The sequence below is a fragment of the Lynx canadensis genome, chromosome D1 (assembly GCF_007474595.2).
Source record: "Lynx canadensis isolate LIC74 chromosome D1, mLynCan4.pri.v2, whole genome shotgun sequence".
Classification (NCBI taxonomy): Eukaryota; Metazoa; Chordata; class Mammalia; order Carnivora; family Felidae; genus Lynx; species Lynx canadensis.
Genome location: NC_044312.2, coordinates 39,439,849 through 39,467,202, shown reverse-complemented (window position 1 = coordinate 39,467,202; position 27,354 = coordinate 39,439,849). Strand labels below are relative to the sequence as shown.

The 27,354-nt window shown below is 43.2% G+C and overlaps 1 protein-coding gene across 1 annotated transcript; it reads left to right on the top strand.

Moving 5' to 3' along the window:
• Positions 1-2,264: 2,264 nt before the first annotated feature.
• Positions 2,265-4,792, top strand: IZUMO1R (IZUMO1 receptor, JUNO). Its single transcript, XM_030333311.1, has 4 exons — positions 2,265-2,402; positions 3,164-3,371; positions 4,244-4,381; positions 4,524-4,792. Exons 1-4 carry the CDS (start codon positions 2,265-2,267, stop codon positions 4,790-4,792), a joined length of 753 nt encoding a protein of 250 aa, XP_030189171.1.
• Positions 4,793-27,354: the final 22,562 nt, after the last annotated feature.

Sequence of the window (27,354 nt, the reverse complement as noted above, 5' to 3'; positions counted from 1 at the left end):
GACCTGGATGGCACCTACCCCTTCAGTCTTGGAGGCTGCCCCCGTCAGCTGGTCCTTAGGCATCAGATATGGGGTATTGACCTGAGTTCAGATCCTAGCTCTCCCACTCCCCCGCTGAGCCTCAGCCTCCCCACAGTTAAATCAAGGAGGGCATTCAGCTTGGGGGTCGTTTCTAGGGGCTTTGTTTCCCTCAAATATAAAAACGCTTTTATTGTTCTCATTTCCTATGTGTTGGTAACATGTCACCCACTTTGGCTGCTTGTCCCTTGGAGAGGGGACTGGGTTCAAGAAACAGGCAAGGAGAGGGGCTCCTTTTCCAGCATTTTCATTACCTTTGAGACTCTCCCAAGAGTCCTGTCATAGTTTCCCAGCCTCTCCTTGTTAAGAAGGACTTTCTTGTGTGCATCATCACTGCTGAGGACACTTGCAGAATATTTCACAGGACAGGGTCTCTGCATGCTAGGGGAGACAGTTCTGTGGGCTGTGGAGGGACTTTTTTGGTTTTGTTGGTTTGGGCTTTGGTCACACCTTTAAATTCTTGGGTCTCCAAGACCCCACTTTATCTCTGGGTCACTGTGCTGCCATGCCTGTTCCCTGGCAGGAGCCTTAGCTCCTGTGGGCTGACAGAGGTCACTGTTACTCAGGCCACCAGAGGGTGCATCCCAGGTAACTAAGCTGACAAAGGGGCAGGTAGAGCTGCGGAACGGGGCGAGAAACACCGCACAGGAGAAAGGAAAAGAATTAAAGCCGCTAAGACTTACTCTGTGCCAGGCACGATGCCAAGTCCGTATGGTGTATTTTCTGTTTCACTGCGTTCCCCCAGCAATCTCTGTTATAAAACGGCCCTCTATACAGATAGGAAAACTTAGAGAGTTTGGCATTTCCTCCAGGTCATCCAGCTGGCAAGGAGCAGAGCCAAGAGCGGAAGTCAGTAGCCGACCAGAGCCCGGGATCCTACCCACTACCTGGTCTCTGCTTCTCTGAGTAAGTGAAAGCCTCGGGCTCCAACCACAGAAGACCCCTTCACCTCGGTGAGATGGATGTGTTTAACCGGAGCCACCTGGAGCTCTGTATTTGCACCTGGGCTGGTAGGAAGTGGAGTGGGTGATAAATGAGCAAGATGGCAGCCTCCAGTCTCTGGAGGTGGGAGGGAGCGGCTCCTGCTATGAAAGTAAGTATGAAGAAAGCACTGGAAGGAGGAGCATCTTTCCTCTAATTCCCCTGATGCACCAGATTCTTTAAAGATACGGGATGGCTGCAGCTATGCCTGAGACTGGAGGGGGGCAGCCGCAGATTTGGACTTGAGGGTAGGCTTGGAAGGCGGGACGGGGTCTCCATCCCCAGCCTGCTTGATGCTCTAAACTCAGGTGAGACCAGAGGTTTTCAATTTCACTCTGATGGGTCCGTGGTCCCTCTTGCAAGGCCTGGGGGACTGTGGGAGCCAAGGGGTCCTGGGTGGGTGAAGGCTGAGGGAGCCCTGTTTCCCAAAGTGTTGGGCACTTGAGACACAGTGCTCTTCTGCCTTTCTTCTTTTTGTCTCCTGTTTCCTTCCCTCACATTACCAGCACTGCCCAGAACAGAGTGGGAAACACGGTGCTCAACAAACATCAAGGGAAAAGTCAGCCTTCTCACTCCTGTGGTGAGGACCTGACTTTGGGTGCACAAGGCCGGCACATCTGACTGCCTGGGCATGCTCCCTGGCTCTGGGTGCCCAGGCTCCTGCTCAGGAGGGTTGTGATGGGTTGGAGCTGGTGGAGGCAGAGCGGCTGCCATCACGGCTGGCTCTCGATGGTGTAAGGATTGCACTTGTCACACTACCATGTCCCACCATGCCCTCTGTCCCCTGTAGAATCTGGTGATTTGCTCTGTTCCTCACCCAGAATTAAAGCTCTGAGTTCCAGCCCGTATGTCATGGAGTTGGAAAGTCTGCCTTGGAAGGGGAGGGACCAAGAAAAGCTCCCCCAGAGCAGGCTGGAGCCATTTCACCAGACCCTCCCTTACCACAGGGCTGGCCTCTTCCTGGGATTTCACTCACGTGTCTGTGCATCCGTTGGGGGTGGGCATCAGAACTCTCAGGTTTGTTTCATCTGCCCTGACGTTTTATGATGCTGCCTCAGATAGAGGTCCTAGGGGCAGCCAGAGTGTCATAATCACTTGAGGGAGGGAGCCTTGAAACCCACACTCACTCCCTGGGAGAGTAAAGAGAACGGAGTGGGCGTCCTGTCTATCACACAAGCAGGTGGGTCTCCTCTCTGTAGTAGGCCATGGGACGGTGGTGGCAGCTTGTGTTACGGCTGTGGACAGTCGTGCCCATCTGGGCTGGGGACGAGCTGCTCAATGTCTGCATGAACACCAAACACCACAAGCGAGAGCCTGGCCCAGAAGACCAGCTCTACGATGAGGTACAGAGGCCAGACCTTGCCGGGGGACGGGAGTGAGGCTGCTGTGGCAGATCAGGGAAGGGACACAAATGCCAAGATGGCTTCTGAACCATCACCAACCCTCACTCATTTGGTTCCTTATGTTGGGATTTGGGCAAAGACCACTGGAGGGACACTTTGGCCTTTTGAGATCATAACTGTTGAGTGCTTCCACGTCCCCATACCTGAGCTGCCCGGCCACTTGGGGGACAGGGGCAGGGGCAGATAGTGATCCAAGAGGTCCATCACTGGTTCAGCATACATTCAAACAAACCAGGTCCCCCTTCTTTAGCCTTCCTACCCATAGGCACCGGGGAGACCTATGACTCAGGTGACTCCTCCCCAGACCCCTAGAGGCAACTGACAGGGACACGGGAGGAGTTGTGGAGCTGACTTTTACCTATAAGCTCTTCTCAACTCTGGTGCCCTCCCATCCAGTGCAGCCCCACACTCCTCTGGGTCTTGTGGGGTTCCTCTGCTGCCTTTAGGAGCTGAGATCCTGGAAACCCTGTTTCTAGGGAATGGCAGCAGCCTGTGGCAGGGAGATTGGTGTGCAGGAGCCCTTTGGCTACAAATATTGACATATTATCACCATTCCTTCTAGATGGGCATTGCTGGCCTGAAGTCCTCCCACTTGCCCAGGCCCTCTTCTAGGGGACATTTTTACCTCTCTGCCCTGGACACTCCTCCGTCGCCTGCCTCTTATCAAACCCCCTGCCTTTTGCTTCTTCTTCCACCTTCAGTGCACCCCCTGGAAAGACAATGCCTGCTGCACGGCCAGCACAAGCTGGGAAGCCCACCTCGATGTGTCCCTGCTTTACAACTTCAGCTTGATTCACTGTGGGTTGATGATGCCAGGCTGTGAGAAGCACTTCATCCAGGCCATCTGCTTCTATGAGTGCTCCCCAAACCTGGGACCTTGGATCCGGAAGGTCAGAAGGCTGGGCTGGGGAGGCAGAGGCACATCCACACAGTGCCCTGTTACTAAAAGCCTGAGGTCCATGATGCTAGCAGGAGCAGGACACGCTGTCCCCCTACGGACCAGAGCAGAGTCAGAAGCCGGGTTGGGGAAAAAAGTGGAGAGAAAGCCACCTCTGGGCCCCAAAGAGCAGCATAGGGGAGCACCAATGAGAACTTTAGGATAAGGGACGACACTAAAACCTTGGCTTGCGAGCAGAATTCATTCTGGAAACTTGCTTGCCATCCAAAGCACTTGTATATCAAAGTGAATTTCAAGAACCATTGGCTCAGCTGTGATCATGTGACATTCCGTGTCATGTACTACTTATGTTGCAAGGCATCACTCGTTTATCAAGTTAAAATTTATTAGAAACGTTTCCTTGTCTTGTGGAACACTCGCAGAACAAGTTACTCGCAATCCAAGGTTTTCTGCCTTTGAATCCCATCTCCTGTATGTAGGAAGCTGTGTAGCTGGGGCCAAACCATTCAGCCTCCTTAGCCTCATTGTTCTCATTGGTTTTCTTTTTTTAAGTTTATTTATTTATTTAGAGGTGGGGGAGGGGCAGAGAGAAGCCCAAGCAGGCTCCCTGCTGTCAGTGCAGAGTCTGATGCAGGGCTCTCTCCCATGAACTGTGAGATCATGACCTGAGCCAAAATCATGAGTTGGACGCTTAAATGACGGAGCCGCCCAGGTGCCCTTCATTGTGCTCATTTGTAAAGGAATGCTTACAGACTTCCTAGGAGTCAGTATCTAGGAGTCTGTACTGTATCTTCCAACGGTAACCGGCAGAGTACCATTGTAGCTACTGATCATCCCTGGATCCTGGCTATTAGCATTCTTGTCTCTTGCTATGCCTGCACCCAGATGGACTTGGCTGGGCCAGGAGAGCGAATCCTGGATGTGCCACTCTGCCAGGAGGACTGCGAGCAGTGGTGGGAAGACTGTCGCACATCTTACACGTGCAAGTCCAACTGGCACGGCGACTGGGACTGGAGTCGGGGTGAGTGGCGCTTGACAGGGCCCCCACCTGGCAGCAAGCACGAGCTCCCTATGCTCCCCTAGGGCAAGGGATGGGGACGTGAGGGTGGGAGTCTTGGGAGGTAACTTTGTGCCTCGATTCCCCCCACCCCGCCCCCTCCCAGGGAAGAACCGCTGCCCTGCGAGGGCCGTCTGCCACCCCTTCCCCCATTACTTCCCCACCCCCGCTGACCTGTGCGAGAAGATTTGGAGCAACTCATTCAAGGCAAGCCCTGAGGGCAGGAACAGTGGGCGATGCCTGCAGAAGTGGTTTGAGCCCACCCAGGACAACCCCAATGTGGCCGTGGCCCACCTCTTTGCCAGCACTGCCCCACCCTGGGAAGTCTCCTACAGTCTCCTGGCCTTCTCTCTGTACCTGTCATTCCTATCCTAAAAACCCCTTCTCCCTCCCACTCCTATGCCCTCCCCAGCCCCACCAGCTATGGGTCAGGCCAGCCGTGGCAGCCTCCTTCCTTGGGTCCTTCCTTTAATGGAGCAGAGCAGGCCAGGGGTTTGGTAGGGATGCTGAGGCTGCCGGAGCTGGTGCCCAAGCCGTGAACACTTGGAGCTAGGCCCCCCCTCCACCTCTCTGCTCTGCTTTCAGGGGCTGGGAGAGTCAATGTGACCTGCCCCCTCCTGCCTTTATGGCTGGCTGGAGTCAGGGTCTCTGAGGTGGGACTCCAGGCCTCTCTCCTCCAGTGCATGCCCACCCCCTTCCCTGGCAGAGCTAATGGTGCTCCCAATAAAACAGCAGCTGCCCTTTCTCTCTGTGGAACCCACTCTCTCCTAGCTCTATGGTCAGGGAGTCAATGTCCAAAGAGGGAGTCCGTTTGCCTCCTGCACTGGAGTCTCAACGTTGGTTGCTACTTAACTAATAACCATCAGCTGCTTGACATGTGCTTGGCCCTCTCCTATCCTCGCAACACCTCCTGGGGGGAAGACTCTCAACCTCTTTTGCTTTTGGAGCAGTACAGCCTACAAAAGACCCAAAGCCAGGGTAAGGACTACCCAGACCATCGTCTTTACTGTGGATGCAAGGCTGAAGCCACTGCCTCCATGGCTTTAGGCGTCACCTGTCCTGATGAACCCCAGAATCACAACATGCTGCTCTGGAAATTCAGAAGCCAGAGCTCTAATCCAGTTCTACCACTTTCTGTGTGACTTTTGGCAGGTCCTTTGGCCTTTATTTAAGACTGTCTCTGCTTCCCTCTCCCCTGAGACGAATGAGGGAGTTGGACCCCCTTGATTTTAACTTACAAAAAGAAAGAGGAAAAAGCCAATGCCGGGGTGCCTGGGTGGCCTAGTCGGTTACGTGTCAGACTCTGGATTGCAGCTCAGGTCCTGATCTCACGGATCTCACGGTTCGTGGGATCAAGCCCCGTGTCAGGCCCTGCACTGACCGTGCAGAGCCTGCTTGGATTTCTCCCTCTCCATCTCTCTCTGCCCCTCCCCTGCTTGCTTGCCATCTCTCAAAATAAATTAAAAAAAAAAAAAAAAAAGCCAGTGCCATCGTTTGTGGGGATCTAGTCTGTGCCTCTCGAGCAGTGCCAGCCCCTAAAGAATAAGAGTCAGAACTGAACTCAAGAAGGGGCACCGGGGCAGCCTTCATGTCCTCTCTGGAAGTGGACTGGCGGCTAACCTGCCCACTTAGCACCTTCTGGAGGCTGAAGCCCAGCAGCTTCTCAGCACAGATGGTGCCTTCCCTACAACCTTTTCTTTGACAAAGAAGGTTTCTAATAGGTCTGCATCTGAGGTAGTTGATTTTGCTGACGATTACTCATTCTCACCACACACCAGCAAGCCCTGCTGGTCCATTAAACTCTACCCCCATTCCTCCCACGCCTCCCCTGACTGTGCTCCTTCACTGAGCAGAACCTCTTACAGGCAGGGCACTCGTGTTCTAACACCAGTGAGGACGGTCCTCCTACGTGAGGTGCTCAGAGTCTGGAGTAGGAGACTGATGCTAGCAATGGAGACCAAGCAAGAACAGGGCCTGGGCTGGGGGTCCTCACGAAGGGGGCGCTGTCTGAGCCCCAGTGAAAAGGGTCACTTCGTTAAGAACAGGAAATAAAAGGGGCGCCTGGGTGGCTCAGTCCATTGAGCCTCTGACTCTGGCTCAGGTCATGGTCTTGCTGTTCATTGGTTCAAACCCCATTCGGGCTCTATGCTGACAGCTCAGAGCCTGGAGCCTGCTTCCGATTCTGTTTCCCTCTCTCTCTGCCCCTCCCCCATTTGTGCGCGCGCTCTCTCTCTCTCTCTCTCTCTCTCTCTGACTCTCTCAAAAATAAATAAGCATTAAAAAGAAAAAAACCTAGGAAAAAATTGCTGAATGAAAATCAGGCGGTCCCTAAAGCACTTAACTATCTGAAGCAGGAATTTCACTTGCTCTGAAATGAGTCAATAAGTTGTGGCTTCAAAAACACATCTAGGTAAAGTTTCTTAAGAACTGAGGACCGGGGGCACCTGGGTGGCTCCATCGGTTAAGCGTCCAACTTTGCCTCATGTCATCTCATGGTTTGTGAGTTCGAGCCTGCATCAGGGTCTCTGCTGTCAGCATGGAGCCTGCTTCGGATCCTCTGCTCCCCTCTCTCTGCCCCTCCCTTGCTCACTCTCTCAAAAATGAATAAACATCTAAAGAAAAAACCTGAGGACTGAATGAAGTGTCTGAGGGTATGTGTGTGGTAATAAAGCTGAGAGTTTAATGACTTTTTATTTTTAACGTTTATTCATTTCTGAGAGACAGAGATAGAGCGCAAGCAGGGGAGGGGCAGAGAGAGAGGAAGACACAGAATCTGAAGTGGGCTCCAGGCTCCGAGCTGTCAGCACAGAGCACAATGCAGGTTCGAACCCACAAACTGTGAGATCATAACCTGAGCCAAAGTTGGACACTTAACCAACTTAGCCACCCAGGCACCCCAAGTTTAATGACTTCTTAAAAAGGATTTTTAGGTAAAAATATAAAAATAAAGTAGGGTTAAAGCTGAGACAGCCAAAACAAGACTAGTCCTGGGAACCCTAATAATTATATATTGATCACTTACTCTGTGGGGCTCTGTTAAGCTACTAACATGTATTAGCTGATCTGATGGCTCCAAAAGCTTTGAGAGCCACACTCATACCCATCTTTCTTTCCTTTTTTTAAATGTTTATTTATTTTGAGAGAGGGAGAGACAAAATATGAGCAGGGGAGGGGCTGAGAGTGAGGGAAACACAGAATCCAAAGCAGGCTCCAGGTTCTGAGCTGTCAGCACAGAGCCTGTCTCAGGGCTTGAACCCATGAATCATAAGATCACGACCCTGCTGAAATCAAATGCTCAACAGACTGAGCCACCCAGGTGCCCCCCATCTTTCAAATTAGGTCAGACATACGTGGTTTGAAACCAGGTAAGTCTGACACCACAATCTCAGCTCATGAGGCTTATACAGAATACCCTGGCAAGTGGGGCTGGAGCAAATGTGGGGAATGGAGGGAGAGGGGAAGGGCACAGGCTATGGCAGGTTATGAGCAGGAAATGGGGACTAAGCTTTCTCCCCATAAGTGGTTAGAAGAGTAATAGTTTTCAGTAGTGGAATGGAATGATCAGATTTGCAGTTAACTGATTTGCTTTAATCAGAGTGATCTATGCATGTGGCTAAAAAACAGGTCAAAGGATCTCTAACACAGAACCACACAGCCCCAGCCAGCCAGTCCCTTGGTACCCACTTTGGAACCATTTCTGGATTTAAGCCTTTGAAGAAGTTCCAAATGTGGCTTATCTTTTCTGCCACACAGGCTACGTTTTTGCTCTCTGTGTGGTTAGTTTCTTAATCCTCCAATCTTTTTACTTTTGGAAATTCACTTTTAATTTCCAGGAGATTTTTTTTTATTCCCTTGTTCTTTATAGCCTGCTGTTTTTGGTTTTATGGATGTAATATCTTCTCAACTCTCACTGAAGATCTAATCAGAATTTTTGTTAAGTCTTTTTTTTTTTTTTTCCTAGTGTCTGAATGACCTATTTCCTCCAAGGGCAATCTGTTCTGTTTATCTTAATCTTCCCCTGCGTGCTGCTGGTTCTCTCTATGTCTGGTGACCTTGGCTGTGTATCCATATTTAAGAATGACAGGCTGGGTTCATTTTTCTAGCTAGCTGGTATAGGTGTCCTGTGGTTATATCTGTGCCTCTTCTTGCCCCTGAAGAGCAAAGCTGATGGGGAGTTCTGGGTATATGGGGGAAGGCTTATTGGCTAGCAGGCATCTTCCGAATATGGAAGTAAATGAGAACAAGCAAATCTATTTGGTCAGAGCTTGCTGTAACGAGGCAGTCAGTCACCATCACTTGAGTTCTGGCAGACACCCAAAAGCTTTGAGGGGGAAAACTTCAGGTATGCCCTAATGGAGGCTGTTGGCATGGGGAAGCTGTAGGCAGGCTAACGGGAAGCGGGGCATCCTAGGTGGTTGGTTAATAATGTGTATTTGGCTTTCTCTGGTTGATCCTCCATTGGAAACAGGGATAAAAAGTAGGAAAGCTGTCACTCATTAATCAAATCCTGCCTGTTGGGGCCAATTGTTAATTGGGTAATTGGCTGGCTTCCTGGGCTGGTTGTTAAAATAGCGGCCTAACTTCCTGTAAGTTTAATTTAGATAGCAGGTTGGCTTTCTGAGCTGCTTACTGCAGATAATGGGTTGAAACTCTATATACACCCAACCGTTGTCCATTTATATATGTAGTCTATCAAGATTGAGTTGGCAGGAGCTATATTGGAGTGCAGACCCCTCAAATACTGGGATAAAGATGGTTCTCTTTGGGATGTCAATACCATGTATTTCATGATACATGAAATCTCAGCATTATCCAGAATTTAACTTTTCAGGGAAGACTCCCTCCAGGGGTTAAAGTTGGGTTACCTTAGCTCCAGAACTGAGCAGAAGACAGAAGGCTTTTTCTCACTGCCCCCTATGCCTGCCAGCTCTGCCCATAAGAGCTCATCTTCCTTCCAGAAATGAGCTCCTCTTTCCACTTCAGCTGTCTCTTCCATTTCTTCTGGCCACCACTGTGCCCTTTGTGTGTTTCCATATGTTCTCTAGCTTCTAAATATTTATTTGTTTATAAAAATTTATTTGAGAGGGAGAGAGAGAGAGAGAGAGAGAGAGCACTAGCAGGGGAGAGGGACAGAGGGAGAAAGAGAGAGTCTTAAGCAAGCTCCATACTCAGCATCCCATGATGCTGGGATCATGATCTGAGCCAAAATCAAGAGCCAAACACTCAACCGACTGAACCACCAGGTGCCTCTATCTTCTAAATATTTTTTTTTTTAATTTTTTTTTTCAACGTTTATTTATTTTTGGGACAGAGAGAGACAGAGCATGAACGGGGGAGGGGCAGAGAGAGAGGGAGACACAGAATGGGAAACAGGCTCCAGGCTCTGAGCCGTCAGCCCAGAGCCTGACGTGGGGCTCGAACTCACGGACCGCGAGATCGTGACCTGGCTGAAGTCGGACGCTTAACCGACTGCGCCACCCAGGCGCCCCAGAAATAAATATCTTTGTGAGATCCTAGTAATTCATTCTACCTTCTGTAATGAGAAACTGCAGATTAAAAAAAGATCTCATTATATAAAGAGATTAAAAGGGGGCCAAACTGGAGACAAAGAGGCTGAGGACAACATATAGGATGAAATTTATAGGAAGGGAATGACATAAGAAATGCATATGGTAGGAACTTAATTGTGAGTAGAGCTCTAGGAGGCATTAGGTCAGGCTATAGGAGAGACCAGTGAATCAGAATATGGCAGATGCAGAAACAATTAGGAAAATAGAACCTATGGAAATTTGGATCACACTTCTGTATACAGTGCCACAAAATACATAAAAGATGAAGGGTGGGGGAGAGAGAACTATCACAAAGGAAGCAACAGCCTTTGAAAACTCAACTCTGATGCTCCCATTTGTAAGAGGTACTTTCCCTAGTCTAGATTATACCAGGTCTTGGGTGGAGGACATTCCTTCTACCGGATGCAACCCATTCACTTTTCCACATGGGAACATTAAATCTTGTTCAAGTCCTTTCTCAGAGAATACTGGGAAGTTCTGGGTAGCCAGTGAAAAATAAAAACATGTATGCTTCCCTTACTTTAAGATTCCTTTTTGAATAACTTTCCTGAATAGGACTTCATACAGAAGTGTGGAATTCACAGCAGCCTGACATGAATACACTGGGATCAGACCACCTCTGCTGCCAATAAAAGAATGCTGAGCACCCCTTCTGTTCCTCTTCAACCATGTCCTTGTCCACTCCTTTTCCCACCCCATCCTCACTGACATCCTCCACAAAAATGACTGTTTTCTTAGGTATTTCCCACTGTCCCATTGCTTTTTTTGTGGGGAAAGGCAGGAGGATACAGATTTGGAGATTATTCTGGTGTCCAAGGCAGGTGTCTCTCACATTGAATCACATTCCCCAGCTCCAGCCCGTGAGACAGCTTGAGTGTCCAGTCTCTTCTTGCACCTCAGAGGGGCAGTATTCCTGCCTACAAAACCAATCACTTGTTTGCATTTTCCACCTTTCCTTCTGTTCTGCTCACATCCATCCTCAGATTTACCCTCCCACAGAACCAGAAAGCACTTTTAGTAGTGCTTTTGCTACAAACGGACCAAACAGAAAACTCTGGAGGAAGAGAGAGGACTTCCTAGATGGGAGAGGCTGATGATAGGCTTGAAGATGCTGGTGAGATGTCAGCATAGAGCTGTTTATCAGACAATGACTTGGGGTACCTAAGAGAGGTCAGAGCTAGAGATAAGAATTTTGGAATCACTTCTCTGGAAGTGTTATTTGACACTTTGGAAGTAGACATGTTTTCTAAGAAAAAAATGTAGACAAAAAAACCAAAAAGCTTGCAGAGAATCTCTAACTTACCTACAGTTTGGAGGTGACTGGGAAAATGGAGCTAGTCAAGTTGCAGGAAAGCAGAAACTAGGGGTAGAAGAGAAATGAAAAGAACTATATCTCAAAGGGGCAATATCAAATTCTGAGTTGCCATCCATATGCAAATTAATTCATAAAAAACTATTGAGTTATTACTCTATGCTGGACACTGTGCTGGTCCTGGGGACTGAGGGACTGAGTAACAATGAATAATAACTAGACTATAAATATAGGGCTCTGCCCCATAACCTGTAACAATCAGCCCAGGAAGCCAGCTACTTCCTGCAGGAACCAGTCAAGGAAGTCAAACTACTATCCATAACAACCAGTCCAGGAAGCCAAATAATAACCCCTCTAATAATCATCCCCAAATGGCCAGGACTTAATTAATTACTGACAACTTCTCTATTTTTGCTCCCCATTTCCAACTTAGGACCAATTGGAGAAAGCCAAATGTGTATTCCTAACCAATCTCATGCAATGGCTCATTTCTGCTTGGCCACTTAAGCTTCCCCATGCCAATAGCATCAAATCAGGACATACCCAAATCCTTTTCTTTTTTCCATTCTTCTGCCTGTCTTTGAGTCTGTCTTTGAGTTTGTCTTTGTCTTCTGCCAAAATGCAACTGATGGTGACTGACACTCTTGCAAGTTTGAATAAATAGTCTGTGCTTGTACTCATTTGGTTGGTCTTCATTGATTTTCATGGATAAAATAATGAGTGAGGCAAACATGATTCCTGTCCTCATGGAAATGATATAGTAGTGAGGAATACAGTAAAAATATGAGTAAACAATAATTAAATACAAATGAGATAATCATTTGGAAAGAACCATACAAGGGACTCAGAGAGGATTGGTTGAGGTGGCTAATTTGGATAAGGTAGCTATTTTATTTTTATTATTTTTTCATGTGTTAACTTATTTAACTTTAATTAATTAAGAGATAGCTACGATTATTATCCAGAATTTACATATGAATAAATGGAGGCAAGGAGAGATCAAGAAACTTGTCCAAGTTTACACAGTCAGTGACAGGTGCAAATCCAGGCAATTTACTTCCAGAATCCATGCATTAATCATTAAATTCCATTGACAATGTATAAGACAGATAAGATAGCTATTTTAAAGGAGTAGGCAGCTTAAGGAACATTTTAAGGATTGAGGTGCATGTTTGTAGAATAAATGAAAAGTGTTATGGGTGGTAAAGTTAAAAGAGAGCTGAAGAGCTGAGGGAATGAGTTCAAAGATGGGTGGGTGATCCATGGCATAAACGCAAAGGTTGACCTTGGCAAGGAGTTGAGATACTTTTTTATTGAGACAGAAAAAGGGAGAAAATATGAAAAAGTGACTTCAGAATTAAAATATTTCAAATATAAACCACTGACTCAATTAACATTAAGACTTTGCCATCTGTTGGGAGTTTAGAAACCCAGACTACTGGGCTAGTGGGAGCATTCTGGCCAAAGCATGGAGCCTGGGCAGCTGCTCCTTACAGCCAGCTTTCCAAATTCACAGCCCAGGCAGTTTGTCTATCTTAGCCATATGGTTATTGTAAATTTTCCAGAGGATTAATATCTCCCCAAGGGTGATATTCAAAAAACTGAAACAGGATTATTTTCAGGGTGAGGACATTTTATGAATAAAGTGACTAAGAGTTAGTACCAGCAATGAAAAATCAAAAAATTTAATTCATCCTGGCCTTTTCTGAGCTCTACATTGTGTCTGCAGAGACAGAAGCTGTTTCTGATCCCAGAACAGTCTCTGATTATGAAGCTGCTGGTCTCGGGTCCTTTGTTTCCCGCTTCACAGAGGAGAACTCTAGAACTTAACGGGCTCTGATTACTTTGAATTAAAGGTGAGCTTTAAAAGGAAGGAATAGGGGCGCCTGGGTGGCGCAGTCGGTTAAGCGTCCGACTTCAGCCAGGTCACGATCTCGCGGTCCGGGAGTTCGAGCCCCGCGTCAGGCTCTGGGCTGATGGCTCAGAGCCTGGAGCCTGTTTCCGATTCTGTGTCTCCCTCTCTCTCTGCCCCTCCCCCGTTCATGCTCTGTCTCTCTCTGTCCCAAAAATAAATAAACATTGAAAAAAAAAATTTAAAAGGAAGGAATATTTTTCCCTGGGGTGGATCCTGGTGCCTTAGCAGAGAACTCCCAAAAGCTGGATCATAGGGGTCCCTAGGTGGCTCAGTTGGTTAAGTGTCTGATTTCGGCTCAGGTCATGATCTCAGTTTGTGAGTTCAAGCCCCACATCAGGTTCTTTGTGACAGTGCAGAGCCCCCTTGGGATTCTCTCTCTCTCCCTCTCTCTCTGCCCCTTCCTCATGCTCTCTTCTTCTAAATAAATAAACTTAAAATCTGGATCATAGATGAGAACAAAAGAAGGCAATGAGAAGGGGACCATTTCTCCCCAATGGTTAGGTTTAGAGTTTAACCTCCATGAACACCAGCCAAATGTGGTTTTTGGCCCTCTAAGATCATCAAAATAGCCATAGCAAGACATTAAATAATATATTGCTATGTTTTCATTATTAAGTAAAAGGTATAATATCACTCAGTTCTTAATCCATTGGTCTTAGTCTCTCCAGGGAGACTCAGAGGTGGGGTAGAAATATTTGTCTTACACATTACTTAATTTTAAAAACTAATGGAAAAATTGATGATGTGTGAAAGTAATGAGTGAGATGGAAATATGGGTGAATATTTTTATAATTTTGGTAGAAGAACTTTCTCAAGCCTAGAGCTATGAAAGATTAATAATAGAGTTACTATAATTTTTTAGAAGGCACAATAGAAAGGAAAGGGAAAGGGGTTTTTAAAACACTGTAAACAAAGGTAAAAGACAAATGAAAAATAGAGGGAAACATCTACAATACACATATGTATAGATGTTAATAATTTTAATACAATAATAGTTTAAAAAAATCAATATAAAAATATGACTACTCCAATTGAAATATGGGCAAATGATTTGTATAAGCAATTCACATTTAGAATAAAATCTCAACTCCTTACAGGAGTTTACAGGCCTCCTTTGGCCTTATAGGTTCCATGGATCTGTCACTGCCTACCTCTCTGACCTCAGCTCCTGACTTTCTCTCCTACTTACTATTCTCTAGCCACATGGGATTTCTTCGAGTCTTGAAATAGACTAAACTCCTTCCTGCCTCAGAATATTTGCACTTATTGTTTCCTATTCCTCTTATGAGTTTGCCCCATATCTTTGCATACCTAAATTTTTCTCATAATTGGGTATTCAAATATCACATCTTCAGAGAAGCCTTCTGCAATGACCCAGTATACACTGCATCACATCATCTTATTTTTGTATAGCTTGTATCACCATCTGAAGTTGCATGTGTGTGCTGTCTTCTCCAACTCCCATTTGAAGGTAAGCTCCCTGAGAGGAGAGCCCCCTATCTCTTGTTTTTTGCACTATCCCTAGCATATAGGATGCTCCCTGGTGCATAGCAGGTGCTATGTATAGCAGGAGCTAAAATGACTAACACAATTAAGAAAAATAAGAACACGAATGCGGGGAGGAAGATGGCGGCGTAGGAGGACGCTGGGCTCACCGCGCGTCCTGCTGATCACTTAGATTCCACCTACACCTGCCTAAATAACCCAGAAAACCGCCAGAGGATTAGCAGAACGGAGTCACCGGACCCTAGTGCAGACGAGAGGCCCACGGAAGAGGGTAGGAAGGGCGGCGAGGCGGTGCGCGCTCCACGGACTGGCGGGAGGGAGCCGGGGCGGAGGGGCGGCTCACCGGCCAAGTAGAGCCCCCGAGTCCGGCTTGCAAAAGCGGAGGGGCCTGACGGACTGTGTTCTGACGGCAAGCGCGACTTAGCGTCTGGGAGGTCATAAGTTAACAGCTCTGCTCTGAAAGCGGGAAGGCTGGAGGACAAAGGGAGGGTGAGCTGCGGAGCCCCCGGACGACAGAGCTCAGTTTGGCGGGGAACAAAGGCGCTCACCAGCGCCATCTCCCCTGCCCATCCCCCAGCCAAAAATCCCAAAGGGAACCGGTTCCGGCCAGGGAAATTGCTCGCTCCGCGCAAACACCCAACTCTGTGCTTCTGTGGAGCCAAACCTCCGGCAGCGGATCTGACTCCCTCCGGCTGCCACAGGGCCCCTCCTGAAGTGGATCACCTAAGGAGAAGCGAGCTAAGCCTGCCCCCCCTGCCGCCGTGCACCTTGCCTTCCCACCCCAGCTAATACGCCAGATCCCCAGCATCACAAGCCTGGCAGTGTGCAAGTAGCCCAGACGAGCCACGCCACCCCACAGTGAATCCCGCCCCTAGGAGAGGGGAAGAGAAGGCACACACCAGTCTGACTGTGGCCCCAGTGGTGGGCTGGGGGCAGACATCAGGACTGACTGCGGCCCCGCCCACCAACTCCAGTTATACACCACAGCACAGGGGAAGTGCCCTGCAGGTCCTCACCACACCAGGGACTCTCCAAAATGACCAACCGGAAGAATTCCCCTCAGAAGAATCTCCAGGAAATAACAACAGCTAATGAGATGATCAAAAAGGATTTAAATAATATAACAGAAAGTGAATTTAGAATAATAGTCATAAAATTAATCGCTGGGCTGGAAAACAGTATACAGGACAGCAGAGAATCTCTTGCTACAGAGATCAAGGGACTAAGGAACAGTCACGAGGAGCTGAAAAACGCTTTAAATGAAATGCAAAACAAAATGCAAACCACCACGGCTCGGATGGAAGAGGCAGAGGAGAGAATAGGTGAACTAGAAGATAAAGTTATGGAAAAAGAGGAAGCTGAGAAAAAGAGAGATAAAAAAATCCAGGAGTATGAGGGGAAAATTAGAGAACTAAGTGATACACTAAAAAGAAATAATATACGCATAATTGGTATCCCAGAGGAGGAAGAGAGAGGGAAAGGTGCTGAAGGGGTACTTGAAGAAATAATAGCTGAGAACTTCCCTGAACTGGGGAAGGAAAAAGGCATTGAAATCCAAGAGGCACAGAGAACTCCCTTCAGACGTAACTTGAATCGATCTTCTGCACGACATATCATAGTGAAACTGGCAAAATACAAGGATAAAGAGAAAATTCTGAAAGCAGCAAGGGGTAAATGTGCCCTCACATATAAAGGGAGACCTATAAGACTCGTGACTGATCTCTCTTTTGAAACTTGGCAGGCCAGAAAGAATTGGCACGAGATTTTCAGGGTGCTAGACAGCAAAAATATGCAGCCGAGAATCCTTTATCCAGCAAGTCTGTCATTTAGAATAGAAGGAGAGATAAAGGTCTTCCCAAACAAACAAAAACTGAAGGAATTTGTCACCACTAAACCAGCCCTACAAGAGATCCTAAGGGGGACCCTGTGAGACAAAGTACCAGAGACATCACTACAAGCATAAAACATACAGACATCACAATGACTCTAAACCCGTATCTTTCTATAATAACACTGAATGTAAATGGATTAAATGCGCCAACCAAAAGACATAGGGTATCAGAATGGATAAAAAAACAAGACCCATCTATTTGCTGTCTACAAGAGACTCATTTTAGACCTGAGGACACCTTTAGATTCAGAGTGAGGGGATGGAGAACTATTTATCATGCTACTGGAAGCCAAAAGAAAGCTGGAGTAGCCATACTTATATCAGACAAACTAGACTTTCAATTAAAGGCTGTAACAAGAGATGAAGAAGGACATTATATAATAGTTACAGGGTCTATCCATCAGGAAGAGCTAACAATTATAAATGTCTATGCGCCGAATACTGGAGCCCCCGAATATATAAAACAATTACTCATAAACATAAGCAACCTTATTGATAAGAATGTGGTAATTGCTGGGGACTTTAACACCCCACTTACAGAAATGGATAGATCATCTAGACACACGGTCAATAAAGAAACAAGGGCCCTGAATGAGACATTGGATCAGATGGACTTGACAGATATATTTAGAACTCTGCATCCCAAAGCAACAGAATATACTTTCTTCTCGAGTGCACATGGAACATTCTCCAAGATAGATCATATACTGGGTCACAAAACAGCCCTTCATAAGTTTACAAGAATTGAAGTTATACCATGCATACTTTCAGACCACAATGCTATGAAGCTTGAAATCAACCACAGGAAAAAGTCTGGAAAACCTCCAAAAGCATGGAGGTTAAAGAACACCCTACTAAAGAATGAGTGGGTCAACCAGGCAATTAGAGAAGAAATCAAAAAATATATGGAAACAAACGAAAATGAAAATACAACAATCCAAACGCTTTGGGACGCAGCGAAGGCAGTCCTGAGAGGAAAATACATTGCAATCCAGGCCTATCTCAAGAAACAAGAAAAATCCCAAATACAAAATCTAACAGCACACCTAAAGGAAATAGAAGCAGAACAGCAAAGGCAGCCTAAACCCAGCAGAAGAAGAGAAATAATAAAGATCAGAGCAGAAATAAACAATATAGAATCTAAAAAAACTGTAGAGCAGATCAACGAAACCAAGAGTTGGTTTTTTGAAAAAATAAACAAAATTGACAAACCTCTAGCCAGGCTTCTCAAAAAGAAAAGGGAGATGACCCAAATAGATAAAATCATGAATGAAAATGGAATTATTACAACCAATCCCTCAGAGATACAAACAATTATCAGGGAATACTATGAAAAATTATATGCCAACAAATTGGACAACCTGGAAGAAATGGACAAATTCCTGAACACCCACACTCTTCCAAAACTCAATCAGGAGGAAATAGAAAGCTTGAACAGACCCATAACCAGCGAAGAAATTGAATCGGTTATCAAAAATCTCCCAACAAATAAGAGTCCAGGACCAGATGGCTTCCCAGGGGAGTTCTACCAGACATTTAAAGCAGAGATAATACCTATCCTTCTCAAGCTATTCCAAGAAATAGAAAGGGAAGGAAAACTTCCAGACTCATTCTATGAAGCCAGTATTACTTTGATTCCTAAACCAGACAGAGACCCAGTAAAAAAAGAGAACTACAGGCCAATATCCCTGATGAATATGGATGCAAAAATTCTCAATAAGATACTAGCAAATCGAATTCAACAGCATATAAAAAGAATTATTCACCATGATCAAGTGGGATTCATTCCTGGGATGCAGGGCTGGTTCAACATTCGCAAATCAATCAACGTGATACATCACATTAACAAAAAAAAAGAGAAGAACCATATGATCCTGTCAATCGATGCAGAAAAGGCCTTTGACAAAATCCAGCACCCTTTCTTAATAAAAACCCTTGAGAAAGTCGGGATAGAAGGAACATACTTAAAGATCATAAAAGCCATTTATGAAAAGCCCACAGCTAACATCATCCTCAACGGGGAAAAACTGAGAGCTTTTTCCCTGAGATCAGGAACACGACAGGGATGCCCACTCTCACCGCTGTTGTTTAACATAGTGCTGGAAGTTCTAGCATCAGCAATCAGACAACAAAAGGAAATCAAAGGCATCAAAATTGGCAAAGATGAAGTCAAGCTTTCGCTTTTTGCAGATGACATGATATTATACATGGAAAATCCGATAGACTCCACCAAAAGTCTGCTAGAACTGATACATGAATTCAGCAAAGTTGCAGGATACAAAATCAATGTCCAGAAATCAGTTGCATTCTTATACACTAACAATGAAGCAACAGAAAGACAAATAAAGAAAATGATCCCATTCACAATTGCACCAAGAAGCATAAAATACCTAGGAATAAATCTAACCAAAGATGTAAAGGATCTGTATGCTGAAAACTATAGAAAGCTTATGAAGGTAATTGAAGAAGATTTAAAGAAATGGAAAGACATTCCCTGCTCATGGATTGGAAAAATAAATATTGTCAAAATGTCAATACTACCCAAAGCTATCTACACATTCAATGCAATCCCAATCAAAATTGCACCAGCATTCTTCTCGAAATTAGAACAAGCAATCCTAAAATTCATATGGAACCACAAAAGGCCCCGAATAGCCAAAGGAATTTTGAAGAAGAAGACCAAAGCAGGAGGCATCACAATCCCAGACTTTAGCCTCTACTACAAAGCTGTCATCATCAAGACAGCATGGTATTGGCACAAAAACAGACACACAGACCAATGGAATAGAATAGAAACCCCAGAACTAGACCCACAAACGTATGGCCAACTCATCTTTGACAAAGCAGGAAAGAACATCCAATGGAAAAAAGACAGCCTCTTTAACAAATGGTGCTGGGAGAACTGGACAGCAACATGCAGAAGGTTGAAACTAGACCACTTTCTCACACCATTTACAAAAATAAACTCAAAATGGATAAAGGACCTAAATGTGAGACAGGAAACCATCAAAACCTTAGAGGAGAAAGCAGGAAAAGACCTCTCTGACCTCAGCCGTAGCAATCTCTTACTCGACACATCCCCAAAGGCAAGGGAATTAAAAGCAAAAGTGAATTACTGGGACCTTATGAAGATAAAAAGCTTCTGCACAGCAAAGGAAACAACCAACAAAACTAAAAGGCAACCAACGGAATGGGAAAAGATATTTGCAAATGACATATCGGACAAAGGGCTAGTATCTAAAATCTATAAAGAGCTCACCAAACTCCACACCCGAAAAACAAATAACCCAGTGAAGAAATGGGCAGAAAACATGAATAGACACTTCTCTAAAGAAGACATCCAGATGGCCAACAGGCACATGAAAAGATGTTCAGCGTCGCTCCTTATCAGGGAAATACAAATCAAAACCACACTCAGGTATCACCTCACGCCAGTCAGAGTGGCCAAAATGAACAAATCAGGAGACTATAGATGCTGGACAGGATGTGGAGAAACGGGAACCCTCTTGCACTGTTGGTGGGAATGCAAATTGGTGCAGCCGCTCTGGAAAGCAGTGTGGAGGTTCCTCAGAAAATTAAAAATAGACCTACCCTATGACCCAGCAATAGCACTGCTAGGAATTTACCCAAGGGATACAGGAGTACTGATGCATAGGGGCACTTGTACCCCAATGTTCATAGCAGCACTCTCAACAATAGCCAAATTATGGAAAGAGCCTAAATGTCCATCAACTGATGAATGGATAAAGAAATTGTGGTATATATACACAATGGAGTACTATGTGGCAATGAGAAAAAATGAAATATGGCCTTTTGTAGCAACGTGGATGGAACTGGAGAGTGTAATGCTAAGTGAAATAAGCCATACAGAGAAAGACAGATACCATATGGTTTCACTCTTATGTGGATCCTGAGAAACTTAACAGGAACCCATGAGGGAGGGGAAGGAAAAAAAAAAAAAGAGGTTAGAGTGGGAGAGAGCCAAAGCATAAGAGACTGTTAAAAACTGAGAACAAACTGAGGGTTGATGGGGGGTGGGAGGGAGGGGAGGGTGGGTGATGGGTATTGAGGAGGGCACGTTTTGGGATGAGCACTGGGTGTTGTATGGAAACCAATTTGTCAATAAATTTCATATATATAAAAAAAAAAGAAAGAAAAATAAGAACACATGATCCATTAACATGAACAAAGGCTTGATTCCATAGGTAATCAAAGAAATGCAAATGAAAACAATAGGAACTTTCATAACCATTTAGATTGACAATAATCAAAAAGAATATGCTACTGTCTGCTGATGGAAATGTAAATTGGTAGACATTTTGTGGAAGGTAAATTGGTAAAATCCAATAAGTTTAAATTTTTAAATCTTTTGAGCCACAATTCTATGAAGAATCCTAGGAAAAGATCACTTCTGCTTCAGACCCAAATGGTAAAACCTTGAATCTAAGATGCTCATTGAACCTCCAGCACAAGAAACATGAAGATAGCACCAAAACAAATAATACTAAAACTGCTCAAAACTTGGATAAAGAGAAAATCTTAAAACAGCCAGAGAAATAAAAGAGTAAATATATTCAGAGGAACAAAATGAAAGATGACAGCATATTTCTTATGGTAAACAATGCAAGTGAGGTGATAATGGAGAACATCTTCAAAGTGCTGAAAGAAACTGTCAACCTATAATTCTATACCTGGAAAAAGTATCTGTTTGGGGCTGAACTGTGCCCACCTCCAAATTTGTATGTTGAAATCCTAACTTCCCAGTAGCTCAGAATGTCACTGTATTTGGAGATAGGACTTTTAAGAGGTAATTAAAATAAAATAAAGTCGTATTTGTGGGCCCTAATCCAGTATGACTGGTGTCCTTGTAATACTTTATAATAAGAGATTAAGGGGGTGCCTGGGTGGCTCAGTTTGTAAAGTGTCCAACACTTGATCTCAGCTCAGGTCACGATCTCTCAGTTTGTGAGATTGAGCCTTGCTTGGTATTCTCTCTCCCTTGCTCTGACACTCCCCCACTCACACATTCTCTCTCTCTCTCTCTCTCTCTCTCTCTTTCTCTCTCTCTCTCTCAAAATAAAAAAAAATAAACTTAAAAAAAAAATAAGAGAATAGGACCCAGATGCAGTCTGAGAGCTAACAATGTGAGGACATAGAAGGCAGCCATCCACAAGCCAAACAGAGAGGCTTCAGAAGAAACCTAACCTGTGAATACGCTGATCTTTAATTTTTGGCCTCCAGAACTCAGGGGAAATACATTTCTGTTGTTTAAGAAACGCAGTCTGGGTATTTTGTTATGGCAACCCTAGAAGGCTAATATATCTTTTAAAAATGAAGACAAAATACTTTTACAAAATATTTTTTAGAAAAATCTGAAAGAATTCATTACTAGCAGACCCATACAATAAGAAATGTTAAATAAGCAGAAGAAAATGAGGATAGATCAAAATATAGATCTTCACAAAGGAGTGAGGAACACTGGAAAGATTTACTACATGAGTAGATATGTAAGAGCTTTAAAAATTATTTAAATCTCCTTAAAATATTATGTAGTGGGGGAGAAATGGCAGTGTGTTACTGTAAGGTTCTTATACCATAGTAAAGTGGTATAATATGACTTTAATGTTTCTGAACCCAATTTCAATGTGTTTGTGTGGAGTTTTCCCCATATCACTAAGAAATTCTACAACACCAGCTGGATGTTCTATAATCAACTCAATTCTGACACTATCTACCTGGAGATAGTCCTACAAGACTGCCCCCAACATACATATATTTGAGATGCCATTCACAAGCCCAGGTTATCACCTACACTTCTGTTCAGCTGGTCATAGATTGGAGGTTCCAATGACTCCCTTCTTCAGTTCAATTAATTTGCTATTATGGCTCACAGGATTCAGAGAAATATTTACTTACCAGATTACCAGTTTATTATAAAGGGATATAATTTAGGAACAACCGGATGGAAGAAATGCACAGGCAAGGTATGGAGAAAGGGTGAGTTTCCTTCCCACTCTCCCTGAATCTCTACATGTTCACCAACCTAGAAATTCGCCAAATCTTGTCCTTTTTTTTTTTTTAATGCAGGTTTCATTATATACCTGTGATTAATTAAATAATTGGCCATTGGTGACTTAATTCAATCTCCAGCCCCTCTCCCCTCCCTGGAAGTGAGGTGATGAGATTCAAAGTTCCAACCAGCTAATCACCTGGGTGACTCAACTGGCAACCAGTCTGTATTCTTAGATGACTTATGGGCTTTCTAAAAGTCAACCTAATTAACATACCAAAAACACCTTTATCACTCTCATCACTTAGGGTATTCCAAGGGTTTTAGGAGCTCTATACCAGAAATGAGGGTGAAACCAACTATATATTTCTTTCTTTTTAATTCAACAATTAATAAACATAAAAATAAATAACATTAATAAAGTATCAGTTGAAGTAACCTGATCATCTTATTAAATAACACTTGGAAAGTTCTTAATTCTGATTTTTATGTCATATTATATATTCAAACATAGAAAAAAAACTCAAAAATCACTTTAATAACTTAAAACAATATTAACACAAAAAATCATTTTAAACCTTTGAGTTATTTTCAATAACTTTCTTCTTCTTTCATAAAATGTGTATATGTTTTCATTATGGTAGACCTAAAAAAAGAACTGAGAATTCAAGCAATACCTCATTTTAGAGCTAGCTGAATAATTTCAAAAAGGTTTAATAATTCCTACTCATTATATCAAGGCATATGGGAATAACGAGCAGTGCCAGACATCTAAATTCCTTCGACTTTGCTCCATCCAAATATTCTCAGTTTATTTACTTTCCTTTTCCCTGATGGTTATAGATTTCCTTGCTTTCTCAACTAAAAAGCTTACCCAGCACTAACTTTTCTAGCTTGTGTTTTTAATCATATTCTTTTTTAGCTGTTCTATTAGGCTTCAAAAGGTTCAAACCTCCCATAATTTAAAACCACCACCAAATACTACCATTAATAATAAATCTGCACCCCCCATTTTTCCTTTGTCCTCTAAAGGCAGTGCTCTCAAAGCCAGACCTTTATTTAGGATATCTTTCTACCTGGAATGTCTTCCATACTGCCACTCATCAAGGCTCATCCTAAATACAACCTTCTCTTTTATTTGGTCATATATGCTTTCATAAAGGATGTTCACACTAATCATAGCAACCCTAAAAATTCATGTTTAGCTCATTTTTTGGTACTTTTCCCTCTTTCAAATTTAAATTTTAGGGGCACCTGGGTGGCTCAGTCTGTTAAGCATCTGACTTTGGCTCAGGTCATGATCTCATGGCTCATGAGTTTAAGCCCACTTCAGGCTCTGTGCTGACAGCTCAGAGCCTGGAGCCTGCTTCGGATTCTGTGTCTCCCTCTCACTCTCTGCCCCTCCCCCACTCACACTCTGTTTCTCTCTCAAAAAAAAATAAAGATTAAAATTTTTTTAAATAAAATTTTAATTTTAGTTAGCTAACATGCAGTGCAATATTGGCTTCAGGAATAGAATTCAGTGATTCATCACTTACATACAACACCCAGTGCTTATCACAAGTGCCCTCCATAGTACCCATCACCCATCTAGCCCATGTCTCACCACCTCCCTCCATCAACCCATAATTTGTTCTCTATCATTAAGAGTCTCTTGTGGTTTGTTTCCCTCTCTTCTCTTTTTTCACCATTCCCATATGGTCACCTGTTTTGTTTCTTAAATTCCACATATGAGTGAAATCATATGGTATTTCTCTTTCTCTGATTGAGTTATATTGCTTAGCATGATACATCCTAGCTCCATCTACATCATTGCAAATGGCAAGATTTCATTCTGTTTGATAGCTGAAGAATATTCTATTGTGTATGTATGCCACATCTTCTTTATCCATCCATCAGTCAATGGACATTTGGGCTCTCTCCATAGTTTGGGTATTGTTGATCATGCTGCAATAAACATTGGGGTGCATGTAACCCCTTCAAAAGGTACTTTTGTATCCTTTGAGTAAATACCTAATAGTGCAATTGCTGGATCATAGGGTAGTTCTATTTTTAAATTTTGAGGAACCTCCATGCTGTTCTCCAGAGCGGCTGCATCAGTTTGCATTCCCACCAACAGTGCAAGAGGGTTCCCCTTTCTCCACATCCTTGCCAACACCTGTTGTTTCTTGCGTTGTTGATTTTAGCCATCTGACAGGTGTGAGATGGTATCTCATTGTGGTTTTGATTTGTATTTCCCTGATGATTAGTGATATTGAGCATCTTTTCATGTGTCTGTTGGCCATCTTGATGTCTTCTTTGGACAAGACCAACTATAAATTTATTATTTAAAAATCACAATATCACAGACTTTAAGGTAATCTGTGATAAGTTAAATATATATATAATACAAACACTAAAACAACCACCAAAATAACACACAAAAAAAAACAGTTCTAGCTATTTACAAAGTAAATAAATGGGATCATAAAAAATAATCCAAAATATGGCACACAAAAGGAAAAAAGAAACAAAGTACAGATGGCACAAATAGAAAACAGTAAGATGGTAGACTTAAATCTCATCATATAACTAATCATATTAAATATAAATGATCAAACATTCTAGTTGAAAGGCAGAGATTGTCTGGTTTTGATTAAAAAAAAGAAAGAAGACCCAACCATATACAAGAAATATACTTTAAATGTAAACACACAAATAAATAAAAAGTAAAATAAAGGTATATCATGTTAATGCTATGCAAAAGAAATCTGTATTGATATATTAATATCAGACAAAGTAGATTTCACAACAGAGTATTACCAGGGACAAAGGAGTTCATTTTATAATGGTAAAGGTTTAATTCATCATGAGGACACAACAATCCACACAAATGTTTGTATACAGAATAACAGAGCTATAAAACACATTAAGCAAAAACTGATAGAACTGCAAGAAGTAGACAAATTCATAACCTTAGTCAAAGATGTCAATCACCTATCTCAATAATTATTGCAACATGTAGATAGAAAATGAATAAAGATATAGAAGACTTGAAGATATTGAGAAGTCTCAATATATTTAAAAGTATTATTAATACCATATTTTTTCTAAGATCACAATAGAATTAAACTGGAAATCAATTATGATCTCTGGAAAAATTCCAAATATTAGGAAACTAACCGGTGCATTTTTAAATAATGGATCAAAGAAGAAATCAAAATGGAAATTAGACATTACTTTAAACTGAATGAAAATAAACACAACATACTAAAAATTCATAAGATGCTGGTAAAGCAATACCTAGGGTGATAGTCATAACACCAAATATTTATATTAAAAAACACTAAAAGTCTCAAATCAATGACTTCAGCTTCCACATTAAGAAACTATTTTTTAAAAGATCAAATTAAACTCAAAGTAAGCAGATGAAAGGAAATAATAAAGAGCAAATGCAGAGATCAATGAAATAGAAAACAAAAGAATAACAGAGAAAAATCAATGAAATAAAAAGCTGGTTCTTTCAGATGATCAATAAAATTGAAACTCTCTAGCCAGATTTATAAGGAAAAAAAAAGAAATACACAAATTGCCAATATCAGGAATGAGAGAAGTAACATCACTCTAGAATCTATAGATATTAAAAGCATAATAAAGGACAAGCATAATAAGTAAACAACATTATGCTAGTAAAGTCAAAAACTTAGATAAAATAAAATTCCTTGAAAGACACAAACTATCAAGAAGATACAAAACATGAGAAGAAATAATCTAAGTAGTCCTATACCTATCAGAAAAATAAACTTATAGTTAAAAAACATTCCCATAAAGAAAACTCTAGGTCCAAATGGCTTGGCTGATGAATCATACCAAACATTTAAAGAAGTCATACCACCTCTACACAAACTCTTTCAGAAATTTAAAGAAAAAATATTTTCAAACATATCTATTTTGTTATTATTTTATTTTAGAGAGAGAGAGTGAGCAAGCGGGGGAGAGGGGCAAAGTGAGAGAGAGAGAGAGAGAGAGAATCCTAAGCAGTGTGGATCCCACAACCCTGGGATCATGACCTGAGCTGAAATCAAGAGTCAGATGTTCAACTGAGCCATCCATATACCCCAAAACATCCATTTGCCTTAATAATATATTATGTATAATTATAATCAATACCCTTTCATTAACACCTAACATGTACATGGGGGTAATAGAGCTCTGAAGAGACAACAAAGAAAGGTGGAGTTTGATGAAGAAGAAACGGGAGAAGATCCCAGGCAAAGAGCTCTGCTACACAGGATAGAAGAGGATGCTCGTAAGGGAGAGTTCCTCTCTCCAGATGCTCTCAACAACCCAGGAGCAAGAAACATTGCCTGTGTTTCACTGAGGTTATACTAATATTTCCAGAGCACTACTGAGTAACAATTGTAGCCAATAGCAATGTTTCACTTTATATCAGCATCTACTATCATTTATTGAGGATCATCCATATGCTGGGTTCTATGCTGGAAATCTCTGTGCGTGATATTTCCTCCTATCCTTACAACCATCCTCTGTTTTAGGAACACCATCAAGTACAGCACACTCCTGCCAGGGTTCTGAGTTTTTTCACCAGTCAGGAGAAGCACAAGATGAAATAATGGAAGGCAAAGAACTCATGAGAAGAATCGGGTTAGATTTATCCATTGATGTAACCCATATGGCAAGCTCCTCCTTTCTTTCTTCCACAAATGATGTCTCTAATAACCTTTCTGGAAGGG

Bases quoted from the DNA above. Each gene is read 5' to 3' on its own strand.
- IZUMO1R (XM_030333311.1), top strand. From the start codon at position 2,265: ATGGGACGGTGGTGGCAGCTTGTGTTACGGCTGTGGACAGTCGTGCCC. The intron at 2,403-3,163 runs GTACAGAGGCCA...TTCCACCTTCAG, and splicing joins AAGACCAGCTCTACGATGAG to TGCACCCCCTGGAAAGACAA. The intron at 3,372-4,243 runs GAGGCAGAGGCA...ATGCCTGCACCC, and splicing joins GGTCAGAAGGCTGGGCTGGG to AGATGGACTTGGCTGGGCCA.